Here is a 20,573-nt window from a genome sequence, read left to right on the forward strand (position 1 = left end):
GAGCTCACCTGGACAGGAGGAACATCTCACAGTCACGTAGGGAGGTCACAGTGCTTCAGAAACTTGCCTGAGAGAGGTCCTGAATCTCCTAGAAAGGGATTCAGTGCATGGAGGAGGAGGATTGAGGGCCCCACAGCTGTTTTATGTGGGGATTTTAGAGTGGACAAGATTTAGTTTGCGTCTCTGGGTTGATATCCAATGGCACAAGAGTTTGGAAGCTGCCTGAGGGATCAGGGTTGGGTTCAGACTATCACAGCTCAGTTCAAGTCTGGAGCACATCCAGGAGTTCCCATCTTTGTTCCCATGCACCAAAATGAATGTGAATGACACGAATGTGGCTGGGGAATGCAGATCAGGGGATTTGCATTAGAACTGCTGCTGTTCCCAACCTCAGTGCTGCTGCAGACCCTTCCCAGATACTCTCTGGCTTGCAAAAAAAGTAGGTCCAGTTCTTCCACAGTGATCTCCAAAAAAATTATTGCAGATTTCCAGAAAAAGCACAGGTGAGATGGTACCTGTCTTTGTGCAGTGTGAGGCTGAACATCCCACAGAGCTCCTGGTCCTTGGTGACAGATCCCTGGTACACAGGGAATTGCTCCAAACCACTCCACTGGGACAACTTGTGCTCATGTTGCCCCTCCATTTCAGGCCTGTGTTCTGCTGTTCCCTGCTTCTCATCAGCTCTAAAGTAGAAAGGAGCAATTCACAGATCTGGGATTTGAATATGAGAAAAGCAAAGGACTCCTTTCAACAACTCTGGGACTGTAAAGCAGCTCTCTGTCAGCCATCAAAGGCTTGAACTGGGAAAGGTCTTGGTGGCTCCAAGCACACAGACAGGGCTGCAGCTTTTCCTGGTGGTTGCCAGATCCTCTGCTTGTTCAGAGCACCAGCATTCCTCAGCTTCAGGAGGATTTACCTGGGTCTTTCCTAATGGCCTTGTTGTAGCATGATGGCTTTGAGGCAGTGGTGTCACTTGTTGAGTTTGCAGCACTGGGTGTTCAGTAGGAAAACTGGGAGCACTGGAGTGTCTTTGAAATGTTCCTTTCCAGCCTGTTGGTCCATTTCAGTGTCCTTTCCTGTGCTGGTTAAATCCCAGCCAGGGGGACTCCTGTCCCCAGATGGGAAAAGTGTGTTCAGAGGAGGCACCAAGTTGATCAGGGGGATAGAGAATTCTGCTGTGAGGAAACACTGAGAGACTTGGGATTGTTCAGCTTAGAGAAGAGAATCTTTGGGGTGACTGTACTATGGCCTTGTAGTACCTGAAGGAGCTACAGGAAAGATGAAGAGAGATTATTTCAAGGGATGAAAGGACAGGACAAGGGGGAATGGCTTTCCACTGCCAGAGGGCAGACTTAGATGGGATTTTCTTCCCTGTGAGGGATGGAAGAAATTCTTTCCTCTGAGTTTGGTGAGGCTCTGGCACAAGTTGCCCAGAGCAGCTGTGGCTGCCCCATGCCTGGAAGTGTCCAAGGTCAGGTTGGGCAGGGCTTGGGGCACCCTGGACTAGTGGAAGGTGTCCCTGCCTGTGGAATGGGCTTTGAGGACCCTTCCAACCCAAACCATTCTGGTATTCTGTAATTGGTCAGAGCACAGGTCCATCCATCCAGGTGTCCTGTCTCTATCCCTAAGACAGTGGTGGAACCCTGCAGAGGGTCCAGCCATGGTAACCAGGCAGGGTTTTTGTGGCCACTAGAAAAGTGCAACTGAGACAGTTCCTGAGGCAGAGGTGGAGCCTCTGAGCTTCACAACTCAAACAGTTGAAATGTTTTGTTTTGATGATATGTTGCTGTTTGCCTATTGTGATTCCTGAATGGAGTTTGCTTTGCTTTGTCCAAGCAAAATTGCTCTGTTTCAGCCATTCTAAGGGTTTGTAGATGGGGGTTTTTGTTAAAGAGGGAGGAAGCCAAGGCCTGGCTCTGCTCATGCTGGTAAGGTGCTGCTGCAGCTCCTGCTGCTGAGGTGAGGGTTATTGTTTCCTGTTGTTAGTTCCTGATCTTGCTCCCAGTCATTATGGCAGCTGGACAAATGCTGGGTAGGTGGGAATGCCACTGGCTGCTGGGGGTTTCAGTCAGCAGTGTTGGTGTTCTGGGGAACAGCTGGAAGGTGGTGATGAAGGTGATGAAGTTCAGGACCTCCATTAGACACCAGAGTCCCGTGGACACAACAGTTCAGTCCCTTCAGGCTGACTGGGGATTTAGGCAGCTCTGTTCTCTGAGAGACTCCTCTGCACTTACTGAGGAAGGAAGGTCTTTCTCCAAATTTGAGTGTCATTCAAGTCTTTAATTCTAAATATTTTTGATAAAGGTCTGCAGGATCTGGGTTACTTTAGCAAAAAGGACTGAAGGAGTCACAGTAAACTTTGTCTTACCTGAGTCTATCTGAGAATCAGCCATTTAGTCCTGACAAGTTGTCTGACTCCTCCCCTGGCCAACAAAGGCAGAGGTAGGGGCGGTGATTCATCTCCTCTGCTTGGGAGTTCTGTCAGGTCAGGATGAATCAGCCCTCCTGGATCCCTATCTCCTGCCGCTGGAGCTGGATGGAGCAGGGAGATGAGTGCACAGGGAGATGACTGCACTCACAGGCAAGCAGTCCCAGGTGCCACTGGCACTTTGGAACACATAACCTCAAGCCTAAATGTGTTTAAGAAGCTCAACAGACACCAGACTCCCCAACCACACTGAGCAGCTTCCTCCATTCTGCTTTTTCCAGACAGTATTAAAGGTTCCACACATCCGCCACCAGCTTCCAGCTTGGGATAACTTCAGCTTTTGTCTACAGACCTGTTTGAAGTCTGTGCAGGTTCTGGGCTTCCTGAAAAATGTTTCCTGTTTGTAATTCCTGGGTTGTAAGATGTAAAATCAAAGATAAAGCAAATCTGTTTTTGAAGGCAAAATTGCTGGACTTATTTCCAGCTGGAGGTGGTGCTGTGAATGTGTCTGAAAAGTGACAAAGTCCTTTGGGGTGCACAGGCAAACTCAAATACTCCAGGGAGGTGACTCAGTGTAATATTGAGGGGAATGACTGACTCCTAGTCCCCCTGGAGTTAAAAAGGTGCAGCAGGAAATCCATGTCCAGGTGTTGCTCCACAGCACCTGCACCTGAGACACTGCTCTTGGAGTGCCCTCATCTAAGGCACTGCCTCAGATGGTGGCACTAAAGGTGTCCTGTCCCACCCACAGCTCTTAAAAGCTGCTATCCCTGACTTCCTCTTTTTGTCTTGTTTTGTGTCTTCCTGGAAATGTCAAACTTTTCACTTCTGAGTTTTCTTCCCAATCTTGTGAGACTGATGTTCAAATATTAGAGTAAGAGAAATGATGGATCTGGAGGAAGAGCTCTTTCTGGATCAGTCAGTTTGGAATAGGCTGCCCAGGGCAGTGGTAGAGTCCCCAGCCCTGGTAGTGTTCAAAAACTTGTGGATGTGGTTCTTGAGGACATGGTTTAGGGTGAATGTGGCAGTGTTGGGTTAATGAAGCGACTCTTTGATCTTAGAGGGCTTTTCTAATTTAATGACTTCATAATTCTTTGTTTCTAACACTTTGGATTAAACTCTGTGATTCACCCATTATTACAGATTATTTTCTGTTAATTCCCCTTGTGGGGTGCCTCGTTTGCAGCATCGCTGTCCCAGTGTGCACCTTCTCACTGCCAGTGCAAGGAACACTGAGCCAGTGGGGCCTCTCCAGGGGGCACTTGGAGGGCAGTGGGTTTGCTCTTGGCTGCAGCATTTCTGTGGCTCATGTGTCAGGGGCTGGTGCAGCTCTCAAGGATGTTCAGCCTTCGGGGATTCCTTTGCTCAGATACCACACTGGGATGCAGTAACAGGAGGATCCGTGACTGCAAACCCCTCTGTGTCAGGGTGATACCTCAACCCAGGTTCAGAGAAGCTTTAGAGGCGTTTGTAACCCTACTGCCACTGTGAGCTGTGGGTGGCCAGCAGTTCCCAAAGCCCTCCAGCCTCAGGAACTGTGTCCTGGTGTGAGCAGCACCTCAGGTCCCACAGGAGGGTCATTTGTGACCACAGTTTAGACAGACAAAACCTGGGAGAGGGTTAAGGAAGCTGGACTGGGCACCTAGAGCAGTGCAGTCCTGGCAGAAGCCTCAGCATGAGCCACACCCTTGTCTCTGACAGCTCAGTTCACCCCAAAAATGGAGTCTCTCCAGCAGTGTTGCAAAGCCACAGCCACAGTCAGGTGGTCCATGGATTGCAGGGATCTTGGTGCTCACCCCAGCTGTAGGTACAGCTTTGGAGAGGCACAACAAATCCCAAACACATGGAGGGCAGCACGTGGGGTTCCACCAGCAAGCACCTCTGAGGCTCAGTTCCCTCCCAGCTCTTGCCTGGGTCTGCTGGATTGGCAGGTCCATCACTGGCAGGGAACTGGGGCATTCCCAGGTCCCACAGTGTGACCAAGATGAGGCAGGACCAGGACAAGGTACAGAGCCCACCTAGCTTGCCGTGCTGCTGCTTCCACAAGAAGGAAATCCCCCACATGATGTGGATGTGTCCCCCCAGCAGTGCCCCCAGCGAGGGCAAACAAACCCTGGATGTGCTGGGAAGGGAATCTCAGATGTGTCCTGTCTCCAGCAGATCCTTATCCCCACAGAGCTGAGCTGGGGCTTTCACAGAATCACAGGATCACTGAGGTTGGACAAGACCTCTAAGATCATCGAGTCCAACCTTTGACCCATCACCACTGAGTGCAGGATCCAGAACACCTTCAGGGACAGGGGCCACACTGCTGCCCTGGGCTGTCCATTCCAATGTTTAACAACCATTTCCATGAAGAAATTCCTCCTGATGTCCAACCTGAAACTCCCCTGGCACAACTTGATGCCGTTTCCTCTTGTCCTGTCCCTATTCCCTGGGAGCAGAGCCTGACTCCCCCCAGGCTATCCCCTCCTGTCAGGGAGTTGTGCAGAGCCAGAAGGTCCCCCCTGAGTCTCCTTTTCTCCTTTTCTCCAGGCTGAGCCCCTTTCCAGCTCCCTCAGCTGCTCCTGGTGCTCCAGTCCCTTCCCCAGCTCTGTTCCCTTAGCTGGACAAGCTCCAGCCCCTCAGTGTCTCTCTTCCAAGGGGCGCCCAGATGTTACTTTAACAAGGGATCTAGGAGCAACCATGCTCCCAGACCAAGGAATATTTGGCTGGTTTGGTGGTGCTGGATTAAAGCAGTTACCTGTAGTAATTACATCTGTTATGGCACTAATGAGAAACACACACCAGTGATCCCTCTGCACCAGAGACTGTAGGAATATTTGTAACCAAAAATCCTCTGTGGGACAAAGTGTCAGAGCTTTCTTTCTGAAGAGCATTACCTGAACAAGAGGTGGTCACTGTTGTCCCTGCCTGCCTTTGCCTCTTTGGCCAAAACCTCTCATTGTCAGTGGGAGCTTTGTTCCTTAAGGATTTCAGGTCAGAATTTGTTGTTTGTTGTGACAATGCATACAAGCTTAAAGGAACCCTAAAAGAGAGTGGTTTGGATAAACTTGCCAGAGAAAACAAAGGTTTAGAGTTACTGCACATCATTGCTTGGTCAGAGCCTGGTGTCCTGGGGAGGTTTGCACAAAGCTTTAGGCTTTGGAACAGCAAGTTGGACACTGCCTTCCTTGGCCAGAGCTTATGGAACTAGCAAGACCTAAATCTCAGGAGAATGAGAAAAAAGAGATGAAAAATCATAGGGAAAGGCGGCTCCTGGGTGAGGTGGGAAGGAGCATTTCAGAAATAGATAAACAATGTATTTGCTGGTTTTGCAATTTTTCTGCCTGCCATGGAGGGAGCAGCAGTCAGAGGGTTTCGCAAGGAGCGTGAGGAGCTCTCCCCACCCAGCACTCAGGGTGGGACCCGCTCAGGTTGCATCTCCTGTGCTTTGCCCTCCAGCCTGGGAGAAACCTGCTCCTGACGTGTTTATACGGAGCCCTCACTTCTCTGTCTGCTGCTCTAGAAACAAACAAATTGCAAGGGAAAAAAATCCAGGCAGGTAATGAACTGATGGCGTCCTCAGATGCGGAATCAGAACCACCCAGTTCTCTGGGAGGGCTCTGACGTGGGAAGGCAGAGCTGGATGCGGGCACCATTCCTGGGCTGATGCACCTTGCTCCATGCTTCTGCTTCTCTGGAAACTAAGGGAAGGACAGAGACTTTTCCTGCCAAGCAAAAGGGTTTATGGAAGGAAAAAACAGAAAAGGACTCATGGCTGATGGCTGGGAAAATGCCATTTTGACTTTCTCTCTAGAACCACTTTTATTTCAGCTGAAATAAGAGGTTAAAGACATTTATTTACCTGTCTCATGTGTTGGATATTCTACTTGTTGTTCCTAGAACATACTGCAGGCTGAGAACTGGAGATCCACAAATGCTCATTAATTTAAAGGCAGGTCTGTGCTGCTGTGTTCCTCCCTGGGCCTGACAGGAGCAGGAGTGCCACCAGTGCTCATCTCCAGTACCTTTCCTTCCTCCCTGCCTTCCCTGTCTGACTGTGAATGAACAGCTCCCTAGGCCTGGCCTCATACAGACACACTCATTTCACAGTGGGGAGGCTAAAATTCAGAATGTCAGGTGGCCTGGCTGCACCTGAGCATCCTCCTGCATCCTAAAGCCACAGGGGACTGCCAGGGCCTGATGGAATGGCTGGAATCAGAATCATAGGATTGCAGAAGGGTTTGGGTTGGAAGAGACCCTCGAGATCATCTCATTCCACCCCCTACCATAGGCAGAGACACCTTCCACTCTCCCAGCTGGCTCCAAGCTCTGTCCAACCTGGCCCTGGGCACTTCCAGGGATGGGGCAGCCACAACTGCTCTGGGCAGCCTGTGCCAGGGCCTCCCCACCTTCACAGGGAAGAATTTCTCCCCAAAATTCCATCTAACACTGCCCTCTGGCAGTTAGAAGCCATTTTCCTTGTCTTGTCACTTCAGTTATTGATGAAAGATCCCTCTCTATCTTCTCTGTAGCCCCTTCACATCCTGGAAGGTGCTGTTAGGTCTCCACACAACCTTCTTTTCTCCAGGCTGAACATTCCCAGCTGTCCCAGCCTGTCTCCACTGGAGAATTGTACTAGTGCCCTTATCAGCTGGGTGGCTTCCTCTGGGCTTGCTCCAACAGTTCCATGTCCTCATGATCGGAGCACCAGAACTGTGCAGAGTACTCCAGGTGGGGTGTCACAAGAGCAGAGTAGATGGGAGAATCCTCTCCCTCCCTGCAGCCCACACTGGGGGATGAGCCCAGGACAGGGATGGTTTTCTGGGCTGCTCCTTGGCAATCCAAGGAGTTGTATGATGGAAGGTGTCTCCTTCCAAGCTGTCCTGACTTCTCAGCTCCTGGGGGGAGAAGTCTCAGTGACAGCCTGAGCCCTTCAAAATGCTTCCCAGATCCTGCAGTGCAGAGGGAATCACTGCTTTCTGTCTCCACCCCACTGTGAGGGACTTCCTGGTCTTCCCCAGCATTTCCCCACACTCCTGAAGGGCAGAGGTGTGGATGGCACACCATGCACACACCCATGGGCAGTGGGCAGATGCAATTCACAGCATTAGGAAATCTGGGCACTGATGAGGTCTGAAGGCCAGAGATTGATTCTTTCCTTTCACTGCTGCTCTTCTGCACAGGGAGAGCTCCCTGCACGTGGAGTGGCATCAGCAGAAGTTGGGAGCTGTTGTCAGGTGGCTCTTTAAACCACAGACTGTGTGACACCTTCCCCCTCAGAGATGGCATCTCTCCAGACAGAGTGCTTCCCTTCCTCCTTGCTGGGCACCCTGTCTCACTGATGGCTGCAGAGAATTCCATTCCCTCAGCCACATTTGCTCCAGTGCTAGAAGTGACGGTCCCTGACTTAGCTGGGTCAGCATCCAACACAGGGATTTAGATTTTAGTGTGGGGAAGCTTTGCCAGGAACAGGAAGGGATCAGGTCAGCCCCAGTCATGCAGGGATTCATAGACTCAAGGTCTGAGGTCCATTGGAGCTGGCAGGAGAACCCTCATCGATCTGGAGCCGTTGGATCAGGCTCCTGCTGCAAAAAGGAATTCTGAGATACCAATTAGGTCCGTGCCACTTGAAAGATATTAAAATGGGCTCAGCCAAGCATCTGGTAGAATCAGCAATAAAAGTCGTGGACTGCCTTTGGTAATGAGCTTCACATCACACGGGAACAATTTTCCCATGAGTTTGCAAAAGGCTCCCCCGCCCTGCCAGGACCTGCTCGGACTTGCAGCCCAGGGCTCCTGTGTTGCAGAATGGTGTCTTTGCAAACAGCTTCACCCGTCTCAGGGCTGCCAAGGAAGAGGACAATGCTATGGCCACTCTAAAACCCAGCAGGAAATCGAGGACCCATGATTCTGTCTCAGCAAACTCCCCCTCCTCTCAGTGAGTGCACTGCAGAGCAAGTCCCAGCTTTAGATAAACAACGAGTTCCTCTTCCAGGCTCCCTGAGTCGGTTTCAGCAGATGCCCAGGGGCTCCACAGCTCTGCCAAGCTTCTGACAGCCCTACAGAATAATCCCAGCTTAAACTGACTCATAAAGAAAACCAGCAGGGCTCACATCTAAGCTGCTCTCTGTCCTGCAGCTGTTGCCAGCAGCTCCACTGAGCACAAAGTCCACCCTGCATCTTCCCACTGCAACCCTATCCATCCCTCACTGTCCCCAGGGTTTCTGAACCCAGGAAAATGAATTGAAATGAGGATGATATCACCTCAGAAGGATACATATGGTAGATCATGACTCCATGGAAGGTCACTTTGCCGTTGCTGTGTGTGTGCTGCATCCCAAGCAAACCTGGGATGGAGAGAGCCTGTGTATGTGGCCATTCTGGATTTTATCCTGGGCAGCAGAGGGCTTGTCCCACTGCCAGAGAGCCCCCAAGACTCATCACAGTCTACTGTGATGTGCCTCACCCTGGCTCTTCGTTTCACCTGCGACCTGTCCTTCCAAACCCCGGGAGCTCTGCAGGGAGCTCTGCAGGAGGCTCCGAACCTGCCCCTGCCCCACTCAGCACCATGTTTGTTCTGTGTCCTCCAGAGAAGGCACAGAGAGAATCTGCTTCCCTTTTCTCCCCTTGCAGCAATTCACCTGTTTAGATCAACATCTGAAAGTCTGAAAACGACTCAAAGAACAGTGATCTGGGCATCAGCAGAGCTGATGAAAGGGTTTAGTCCCACCCAGGTGGTGCCAGAGAGCCCCTTGGGAAGGGTTTCAGCCGTTACCTCTGCAGCTCTCGGGGACACATCCGAGAGGATTCCCTGCATTCCTGAAGATCGGTTTGTTAATGGAAATATTTGGCTTAATTAATTAACATAATGACAATTCTGCAGAGTGTTGGAGGCAGGAATGATGCTGAGTGTGCTGGGGCTGGGATGGACTTAGGGCAGAGCTGAGGGACTCGGGGTGAGCCGGCAGAGGATTCCAATTTATCTGTCATAGAGTGTTTCTAGGTTAGGAAATACGGATTTCTTTTTCAGTGACATGAACTACTACACCAGGCGCAGGCTTTTCACAATTCCAAGGAAATTATTAGGAGCCCGTGTTGACTTTTCTCTCCCAGCCAAAGGGACCCTTGGGTGACCTTTGCAGAAAGCATCACCCAAAATGCTACTGCTTAGAGTTGGATGAGAAAAAAACACTTTGATCCAACAGGACACCATGGATGAACTTTCTCAGGATAATCAAAGGGATATGGGGAAGGCAGTTTTATTCCTTAGTTCTTTTTATCCCTGTTTACTGTATGTCTTGGAGATCTCCTTGCCAGGCTGCTGAGGGGATGCAGAGCAAACTCAGCAATAATAGGGCAAACAGCCCTAAAACTGTTTAATTTCTTTTCCTTTCTGCAGTAGACACCTGAATGAGTTGTCTCTCATTTGGACATAACCCTGCAAGCTCCCACAAGCCAGCACTGACATCCCAAGGGTTTAACATTGCAGAAGAAGATTGAATTCAATCCTGGTGTGGCAAACTTGATGCAAATCTGGAGGACTTGTGATGAAGTGGTGAAGGGATTTTGAACTGACAGCAGGGCAGCTAAAACCATCTTTTTGTTTTGCTAATTGTAGATAGTTTATTTTACCATCTTTTATCCTTTCTTTTTTACTTCCTGTCTTAGTCATCTTAGTTTTTATTGCATATTCCCCCATTGTTCCCAGAGCATCCCATTATCTGAGCAGATACTACACGCCTCGTAACTCATAAGCAGATATTCATTGTCTCCACTTGTTTCTTGGCACAAGAAACAAGATTCAAGAATCCCTTCTTACTCATTTTTCACTCCCTTTACTCCCTTTCTAAGGAACTAATAGATGGGAGGGAAATTAAAAATAAGTGCAGGGATTGCTGGAAAGTCAGAATGGGACATCAAGCTCCATGATGGTGAGAGATATGCAGTGAGCTCGTGTAATTGCAGGATGGGTTAGACCCTGTGTGTTGGGAATAAAGCACTTTCTCTATTGCCAGGGTCATGTTTCAGCTTTCAGTTCTACTTTAAAGCTCGTGGATCCCACATCCTGGTCCCTCAATGTCCCTAATATCCAGGTGGGGTTTGGCTCCTTTGTAAGGGCTGCAGGTTGGATAACCTCGGATAAATTTTGGGCACGAAAATGCTCGAGAGGCCCAGGAAAGCGGTAACAGGCAGCCAGGTGGGCCTGGCGGTGCCGAGCTCAGCTCAGCCCTAACGCGCTGTGTTTGCTGTTTGGCAGCTCTACAACGGGACACTGAAGCGGGATGTGGAGAGCCGGCGCTACAGCTCCTACAGCCAGATGGAGGGCTGGGCCAGCCGGGCCCACGGCAAGGCCCTGTGCAGCCCCCGGCCCGGCAGCGACTACTGCTTCGTGCAGAACATCAAGAGCAGCCGCAGCGAGCCCGACCTCTACTGCGAGCCGCCCCGCGGCACCCTGCGCAAGGCCCACGGCGGCGGCCGGGCCGAGCACAAGGCCACCCTCAACCGCCAGAGCATCTACAGCAGCTGCAGCACCCAGCAGGGGACCAGCAGGACCAGTAAAAAAGTGCCAGCACGGGCCCTGTCCTGCCCCTCGAGCAACAAGCCCGACGTGGTCTATGCCCAGCCCATGATGAGCTGCAAGCAGGACGGGGTCTATGGACAGGCCCAGTCCAGCTCCAAGTAAGTGCCCTGACCCTGAGGGAGTGTGGACAGTGCTGGGAGCTCTGTCCACCAGAGCCGGGCACCTGAGCTGCTGGAGAGCCCTTACCAGTGCGTCCTGCAGCAAAATGGGTCACATGAGTCACTCTTAAGGGCTTTATTTCGTTTCCTGGGCTGTGCAGGGGAACTGATAGGATTGGCTCAGTGCAGATATCTCTGCTGTAGCTCTGTGATATTGGGCAACGCAATCCCTCAGTGTCTGTGGTGGCATTAACCCACAATGATATGAGGATGGGGAGGTGAAGAGCAGAAGGCCTGGTGTCAGGGTGTCTCTTCTGGCTGTCCTGCTGCTTCAGTCTGGCAGAAAACTTACCCAAAAAAAACCTGTCTTGGAAGGAGTCAGTTCCTGAGGGTCTGACTCAGAGCAGAACTGAGAGCGTGCTAAGCAGTGCTGTTTCCCTCTCTTCTCTCCACCCAGCTCCGGCTTCATTTGTCCAAAAGGTCTGATTTGGGTTTCAGAAAAAAACTGAGTCATAAATTGAAATAAATATCCTAATTGGAATAATCTGACTAACCAGGAAAGAGGAGCCAGTGGAAGCTGTTCAATTCTTTCCTGTCCAGAGCATCCAGTCTCATTTTGAGTAGGAAATATATAAGGGTGGAGGATGGTCCATCATGTTTGAGCATCAGATCCCTTCTTGTAGATGTTGCCTATAAGCAGAGGCAGCGAGCTCAGACCCTCCCAAGGATGTACCTGTGAGTGCAGCAGAGCTCCCACTGACAATCACCTGGTTTGGGTGGTGACTGAATGCTGCCCCAATGCCCTGTGCTACCTCCAGCTCTGGAGCACCAACCATGTTCTGTTGCAGCCTTGGGAGAGGCTTGGTCTGCACAAAACATAGTCTTGGAAGACCATGGTTTGCATGTTTTGAACTGCAGAACATTGCAGTGAAAGCTGGAGAGTGAGGGGCTGCAGCTTCCACAAGAGTTCGCGGGGCTACTGCACTTCCCGTGCTGCATCACCATCACGCAGGACTTGCTCTGCACCAGCCCAGAAGCTCTCACAACTCCCTGACAGAGGGGGAATTTTGTCACACAAACCCTAAAAGCTCCTGAATTCATTCCTGGTGGTCCCTGGTCCCAAGGAGAAATTTCCCACTGCAGGATGTGTGTGAAACTGTTTATCAGGTCTCATGGACTTTGTCACAACTCCCACCAAAGGCCTGAAACTGTTGAGTTGTTGCCCCAAGGAATGATGGAGATACTGAGAAAATCCCCTTCCCTTTCAGCAGCATAAGCCAGACTGTGCCCTTTTCCACATCTGAATGTCGCAGGTTACTCTGACTAAGCCTCCCTCCTTTGGGATTGAGTAGGAGGGTGTATCCCAGAGCACGGATGCCAAGAAACATCACCGCCCCATTAGAATGTTATCATGAACCCTTGGCTGCCCATGTGCCCAGTTATTCCATGTTTGACACATGCCAAAGTAGCCCTGGCCAGCCCAGAGCACTGGTGGCTTTGGCTTGCTGCTGTCAGCAGCTCTGTAAATCCTCTGGAACAGGATCCAGAGATGTTACACAAACTGGAAGTGATCTGTTCTAGGGAATTTCTCACTGAAGAGCAGAAAAGTGTAGTGGGGGGGATGGCAGAATGCCTGAACTCAGGGCTGCAGCTGCCTTCTCCTAGGGAGGACACAGCTTTGGAGCAATTAGTCCTGGCAGGCTCTGGCCAAAGCCATGGTCAGGGGCTTGGTCATGACTTGGGAGAGGTCACTTGGAGAATGATGGCATTTTCTGAGAGGAGAGCTGCTGTTTTTAGAGGGATCCTCTCCAGCTCTGGCTGCCCTTGGTTAGGGAGTGGCTCCATTTACACACTCCTGGCTTGGGGCACGGCTCATCTGGCAGAACTGGTTCTGCTCTGGAAACCTTGGGCTCCAAGTTGGGCTCCAAGCTGGGCTTCGAGCTGTGGGCTCAGCTGGGGCTGTGTCCCCTGGGTGAATCTGATGTGGCTGTGGCACAGCCCCTGCTCTGCCTGAAGCTCTGCAGAGCTGGGCTGGTGCAGGGGGCACCTGGTACAGGAGTTGTGCTCAGAGGGGAGGAGGCTGAGAGCAGCTGTCCTTAAAGCTTTGGAGACATACGAAGTTGTCCTCTTTGGAAAAATGACTCTTTTGGATGACTCTTAGCCCTCAGAAGTGTCTTGCAGGGCACTGTTGGCCTTGCTCTCAGTGTGCTCTTGTTGGGGAGGGGCTCCTGAGGTGGGTCAGGAACATATCTGGGCTCTCCTTGCTATGTAGGGCTGCTGTGTCTGGAGGATTCTCCACCTAGAGATTTCAATCTTCCCTTGGCTCCCCCGATGTTGAGTAAGGAGAGCTTTGCTTGTAGGTACCCCATTATTAACCTCCACATGCAGGGACAGGGCTCAGCTGGGTCACAGCTGCTGCCACTTCCCAGTTTGGGGCTCTGTCCTTTCATTCTGGTCATTCTCCAGGTGCAGTTTGTGCCTTTGTGACATGGAGAATTCTGTTCAGTTTTTGTGCTGCAGATCTCCTGTTTTGGGATGTGTTGGATGTCTTGTCTGCAGGTTTGCCAGTAGCCTGCAAGAGCCAGGGGAGGGCTGGATGCTTTCCATGCATTCTGAAGTGATCCATGGGGTGATTTCCACTGCTGTGAGAGGGATTACAGTGGACCTGTGCTCCACTGGGTCTGTCTGTGGTAAAAACTCTGTAATGCCCATGGACTGGCTCCACAGTGGTGCCTCTCAATCATCCTGTGCTGTGGATCTGGTCTCCCTGGCTGGTGTGAGAGGAAAAATGGGTCACTGAGTGTTCTCAGGTGGCAAGAGTGGTGTGTAGGTATCAAAATTCTGAGTGTGCAATAACTGTCAAACTCTCTGTGCTGAGCAGTCCCTCTGCATTTGGTGACAAAGATATTTAATTTCCACAACTCCTCTTGATTATGTGACTGCTGCCATTTATTGAACCGGCTTTGTCTGTATGAGACAGGGAAGAGCTGTCTCTGATAACTGATATCCCGCAGAGTCCTCCCTCTTACAGCAGCAGCTCTGACCAAAGCCCCTTTCCTCCAACTGCCTGATGAGCAGTGTAACACTGACCTGTTTGTCAGGAAAAGCCATTCTATGATTCCCTTATAAACTAAATCATGACACAGGGGTTTACTCACCCCATGCTGTTGGTCCTGGTGATGAAATCTGAGTTCTGCACTGTTTGCCAGATCAGAAGGTTGAACACTAAAACTTCTCATGCAGTTTATTCTCCTCCACCTGCCCTGTTATGATCCTGCCTCAGTGAGCAGAGAGGGACCTTCACATGTCCGTTCCATTTCTTTAAAAATTTCTTCACAGAAAGGGTTGTTAAACATTGGAAGGGGTGCCCAGGGAGGTGGTGGAGTCCTCATCCCTAGAGGTGCCCAAGGAACACCTGGACGTGGCACTGAGTGCTCTGGGCTGGGTGACAAGGTGAGGATTTGCCACAGGTGGACCCGATGGTCTCAAAGGTCTTTTCCAGCCTCAGTGATTCTGGGATTCCAGACATACTTCTCTTCACTCAGAGACCTGAGCCTTGGTAATCATTATGTCATATCTGGATCAACATTTCCAAGCTCAGCATCTCTGGCCTGGGCTCAGACATTCAGGGTATTCCAGTGGCTCCTGCTCAAAGGTTGCTCTCAATGAGCAGCACTCACATTTTGCCAAAATGCAGCTCTCTGGAGTCTGGTAGAGCTGGAGGAATTTTCTTGGTGTCCGGGACTCCCTGTTCTCCACAGAACCCTTCTCCTTCCTGATCTCGTGATATCCCCCAGAGCTGCAATATTTCACCCTAGAAGCTGCAGCACTGGTGATTTCAGTAGCTAGTGGAGACCAGCCACATCTGCCCACTTTGAACCATTCCCTCTGCTGGGTGGCACTGGCAGCATGCTCCAGGTGCCCTGAGCGGGCACTTAACTTTTGGCTAAATTGCATGTTGCAATGTTATTGATGTTATTGATACTATTTATGCCCACTCAGGATAAAAGTTTCTACATCCTGCTTGGTCATCAGGGAGCAATGGTAAGAAGCAGTAACAAACAATGGGATGTTTAATTCTCCTGGGAAATTTGGAGTCTTTGTGCCCCTCCAGCTGGAACTTGAGGTACAAGAAATCTGTGTCCACCAAGGACTGACATTGTATTAGTTCTGCTTAAGAGCTGTTGTACTTTGTGCTTCAGGGGCCTCATGGAACAGACAGGGCAAGGTGGTGGCCGTGGTGTTTGTGGCCCTGCAGTGGTCTGAACTGCTCACACCCCTTCAGGAGATGCCTCTCTCTGAACAGAGGTGCCCAGTGCCAACAGGGCTGAATTCGGAGACAGATCCCTGAGTTACCCTCTAACAAAGCCAACAGCTCTTGCTGTTCTCAGGGAAACCCAGCTGTCTGAGCTGGAGACATGGCTGAGAGCCCAGACTCATCCCACTCCCGGAGAAGGGGGTTTTCTCCTCTGAGAGCATGGAATAGGGAGCTGGGTGTCTGCAGACAGTCCCTGGCTGAGGGTTTGCTGATCTGGATCAGGAGCCTTTAATGGGCACCTGCAAACCCACACTTACCTTTGGCCCCATTGGGAGATGTGGATGCTCTTCCCTTTGGAGTTCTCTGAGTGTGGAGAAGACAGAAACACCTCATTAGAGACCACGTGGAAGCAAGTGTCTCCAGGCACCTGGGAATCCGTAACATCTTGGAGCTGCTCTGTCAGAGTCTTGGATGCCTCTGCTGGCAGCTGTGCAAGGGACAGTACAGACTGGGGCAACCCTTTGGGATTTCTTAGTGCCACATTTGGCTCTGGTGACACCGACCTGGCCCTGGCTGAGCTGCTGCAGTCTCTGTGCTGTGCCTAAAGCTCAGGGACAGTGTGTCCCCAGCAACCGTTCTCTCCTGAGCTCAGCTTCTCTGGCAGTACTGCAAACAGAGAGAAAGACAGGAGTTGTTGAAATAGTCAGGAAAGGAGTTGTTGAAATAGTCAGGAAAGGTGCCGAGGGTATTTTCTGATCTGTCTCTTGTCTTTTGAGATAATTAAAGCTGATCAATATCAAAACATTAATTCTTCAGGGCTAAGCCACGCAGTGGAAGCAGAACCAAGTACAATGAAAGGCACCTTCATTTTGGTTTGTTTTTATTTGGGATAGAATGCTGGCATGTGCTGAACACTGTTTTGAGAGTCTCTACTCTGATTTTATTAATGAACAATGGAATTTGTTAATTCTTCCTCTCCTGGGACCTGTAGCCCTAACAAGCAGGACGGAAACTTAGATGGGAATTAACACAAAACAATCTGCTCATGAAACATGAGGGAAATTGCCTTTCTCTGATACCAACCCTCTTCAGTATCTGTTTGCCTTCCATTCCAGAATCTGATCTTCTTTGTCTCCATTGAGTAATTTCTAGCTGAGGTCTCTTCTTAGTCTGCTTCTTTCTTGTGGAAGAACAACCTTTGGAGCTCTTCCTACCAGTCACATTGCCCAGGCTGGAGATGGCTCAATCCAAGAGTTTGTCTTGGAGCATATTATTGTTCCCACAGTGTGGATCTGGTTGGAAATATCCCTGACTGGCTGAGGAACAATCTCTCCTTTGCTGGACTTTGCCAGGGTGATTTTATTCTCAGGTAGGAGAAATGTCTGCTGCTTCCTGGGCAGTGTGATTGAGCCTGACTGCTGACCTGCTGTGAATTTCTGCTGAGGAGACAGCAGGGAAAAGAGAACCTTTCCCATCTTCTCCCACAGAACTGCACCTGCATCCCCAGTTTTTCCCAGCTGAAGGAGAATTTGTCCCTCTACAGAGTGGATGTGAAGAAAATTGCCTTCCTTGAGCAGCTGAACCAAGTGGACATCCTTCTGTGTCAGAAAAAGTGCATTTGATTCAATAATTATAAAGCAAAATATATCAATATGATTACATGGCCACTGACCTGGTATTTTTACCAATCTGCCTCTCTTCCCATACCTCCAGTCCAGGTCCTAATTCCCAAAGGAAAAGCCTTCCCTGGTGCAGGATCCATCAGTTTTCAGCTCAGTCATCTCAGGAGCATGAAAAAAAAAAAACTGAGAAAAAATCACATCCTGGATCCAACCCAAGGGTTTCTGGGACTCCACAATTTCTAGTTTACTTAGTCATTCCAGTTTTGTGTCTCCTTGTTGCAAGTTTAATGGAAGCTCCTTGTTGCCAGGTTTTGACAGAGGTTCAAACTGATGAAAAGTCTTATGAGGAAGTGATGTTTTATTGCAGTGTAGAAATAAAAGTGGAATGAGGTTTACCCACCTTTAGACATGGAATGCTTAAGGTCCAACCCCAGACTGTTGTCTTTCATTCCTGCATACCAAGAGAGGCAGTGGTGTCTCCAGAGGGCAGGGCTTCCTTTCTTAGGAAAAATGTCCAAGACAGAAAGGCAAGGTGGTTTTTGGAACCACTGATTTCTTTCCACTGACTCCACAGGTGCTTGACTGAGTGAGGCAGGCTGAGTGTAACTTTATGCCAGTGAGGGCAGTGGAGACCAGAGTCCCTCATGCTGCCTTTTGTGTGAAATTCCCTGTAGAATTATGCATATTATTCCCTGCTCTGTGTTCTGTGGAGGGAACCCTTGGATTCATAAGGATGAATGTTTTATCTCACTGGAAGTGCTGCTGGTGGTGACCACATGTCCTTTCCAGACCTTTATTCTTTACATTTCTTTGGTGCAGTCAAAGCAAGTCTGTTCATCCCATGCCTGGAAGTGCTACTGTCTTGTGGTGAAATTTAACACTTCAAATGTAATGGGTTCATTTAAAGAACTTATTTTAAATCACTGTTCTGTTGGTCTGTGGCATTGTCTGAAGATGAGCAGCCCCTCTACAGAGTCACTCCTGGTATGACATGTAGCAAAAATGTGTATAAATAAATGTGGTTCAGTCAGGGACTGATTTCCTGACCTCCAGGTAAAACTCCCCATCAGTCCCAGGGAACATCATCAGCCACGACTTCACTGGCCTGGGAAAGCCCTCACACTTTTGGATCCCATCCACTGCTAATGAAGCCTTTCTCCTTTGTATCCCATCACTACTGACAGTAAAACCAAACAGGAGTTTGGGGTTGGCTCTCCTCAGTCCTGGACTTTGCAAATTAATGCAGCCACCACTGCCATGAGCTGAGATCCCCATGCAGCCTCTGCAAGATTCAGCTGCAAGGGTGCTGAGAGGAGACAGGAACCTTCAATTACATTAATTTCTATAACTGGAAGCACAGACAAGCTTTGTAGTTCAGACCCCCCCTGAAAGTTTGGACCCTTTTTTAATTTTATGTGGTTATAACATCACAGATGGTACTGAATAAGAACCAGCTAAAAGAGCAGGACCTGCACATTTCTAAACAAGTGGGAGAACCTTCAGATGTTTCTATTTCTCCTGAGGTTCCAGTCCTGCCCCAAGCCAGAGGAATTAATATCCTTCCTCTTGAGTTGCAGGCACATTCTTTACTTCTAACAGGGACGATGACAGTGGTCAGCTTTTAAAAGAGCACGCACACAGCCAATGTGAACATCCCCTGGGAGCAGGATGTCTCAGAGCTATTATTAGCATTTCATAAACTGCCTATTTGTCCATCCCATCACTCCAGACAGGCCTTTTCCTGAGGGATCTGCTTCAGCTTCCCAAGACCATCAACTGCTCTCATATTTCTGCTTCCACCACCTCTCACATCAAAGAATCCCACGCTGTGAGAAAACCACCTGCCTGTGTTACCTTGTCCTCACGACCTGGTGGATGGTTTCACTCCTGTCCACTCACTCCTTTATTTGGGGAACAGTGAACTGGGTATCTGTTCATTAAACTTCCACTTTGGGCATGATCAGATATCCACCACCTCAACCCAGCTTCCATTTTCTGTCTCCTTTGCAAGACAGATAGATAGACTGGATCTGGAATTTATTACCCTTAGTGCTCCTCACTGTGTCTTTTCCATCTCTTTTTTTGAGACAGAGAAATCCACTAGAAGTGCACTGTGTGGTCTGTGTCGCAATGTGATAATATTTTATCATTGAGTCCTTCCCAATAACTCCCAGTGCTGACATAGCTGTCTTGGCTGAGCACTCACCCAGTTCTGGATTTCTCTTTGACTCAGGATCTGTGGTGACGAGATTGATGCTGGCACCATGACCATCCAGAAGGCCATCCAGCTCCTGTGCTCCTCCGATGACAAGTACCAGGCCATGGGGGCTTACTACCTGCAGCACACCTGCTTCCAGGATGAGTCTGCCAAGCAAGAGGTGAGCAGACTCCTTCGGTGCCACACTAGGGCTGATGGCACAAGAGAGGGATGGGACTGGTTTTCCTGAGTGCCAAGGATCCATAGGTTCCCTTGGTTTTCATGAGGGTGCTTTATACCTCTTTAGTCAGGCTCAGGTATCAATTAAATAGATTTTTCAGCTATTGATGGCCACTTTCTCACAAGAGCAGTTGATCAGGATTTAATGCCTGGAATAGTTTCTGAGTAGCAGAGGAGACTGTTCCTGTTGCCACCACGAGCTGCTGTGGCACAGGGTGATGGGGTTTGACAGAGTGGAAGCTGCCATCCAGTGTCCTCTCCTGGGGGCAACTGCACCCACTTCCACATCAATCTTGCACCCAGTTCTGTATCAATCTTTCACTATCTTAGAACTGCAGTCAGAGCTGGATAAAGCTGCTTTTAATCCCACTGTGACCTCTGCTGAGCATTGGTCAATGACCCTGCAGCTCTTTGCCAGCCTTTTTCACAGCCCTTTTCCAGACTATTTCAGCCACCTGTGCCAGTGGGCTAATTAGTGTACAAATATAATTTTGCACATCCATAGCAGTGGCTGCCCCATCTTGGAAGTGTCCAAGGCCAGATTGGGCAGTGCTTGGAACACCCTGGGATAGTGGAGGGTGTCCCTGGCCATGGCACGGCGTGGGACAAGATGAGTTTTAAGGTCCTTTTCCACCCAAGCCCCTCTGTGATTCTGTGATATCTGACCACAGAGAAGCTCTTATAGCACAGGTTATTTTTCTGATGCTCTTACTCCTCATTTCCTTTGCCAACATGCAGCAAAGGGGGCAGACTGAAGGATGGATCTGCTGTGGCAAGGATGTCACCAAAGTTTATCCCCACCCTAGATTTACTGAGATGCCAACCCTCCAGAAGTGGCTTTCCCTCTCCTGGCACAACAGCGGCGCTGGAAGCGCTGGCCCAGTGTGGGGCTGTGCCCCTGTGCCCTGGCTGTGCCTGGATGAGTGCAGGTGCCCAGCCCACATTCAGGTGGCCGATTGTGGGGTGGCCACACCCTTTGTTACCGTTGCAAACCCTCTCTGAGCACTGGGCCGTCCCATCCTTCCCAGGAAGATGTGCCAGAGCAGGTCGATGACTCATCCCAGCACACGCTTGTTTTCCTTCCCTCCCAAAAGGTGCTCATTTATTGTCCATTGTCAGCAACCCTCAGCCAAGGGGGCGTTTGTGGCAGGAGGGCTCCGGGCA

The 20,573-nt window shown here is 50.0% G+C and overlaps 1 protein-coding gene across 1 annotated transcript in view; it reads left to right on the forward strand.

The window, feature by feature from the left end:
- The window catches only part of PKP1 (plakophilin 1), a 49,510-nt gene that overhangs the window by 8,114 nt on the left and 20,823 nt on the right, over positions 1-20,573 (forward strand). The window contains exons 3-4 of the mRNA XM_053964151.1: positions 10,671-11,092; positions 19,206-19,350. Coding sequence (XP_053820126.1) covers positions 10,671-11,092; positions 19,206-19,350 — 567 coding nt within the window. The remainder of the gene's footprint in view (positions 1-10,670; positions 11,093-19,205; positions 19,351-20,573) is intronic.

The sequence above is a fragment of the Vidua chalybeata genome, chromosome 24 (assembly GCF_026979565.1).
Source record: "Vidua chalybeata isolate OUT-0048 chromosome 24, bVidCha1 merged haplotype, whole genome shotgun sequence".
In the NCBI taxonomy this organism is placed as follows: Eukaryota; Metazoa; Chordata; class Aves; order Passeriformes; family Viduidae; genus Vidua; species Vidua chalybeata.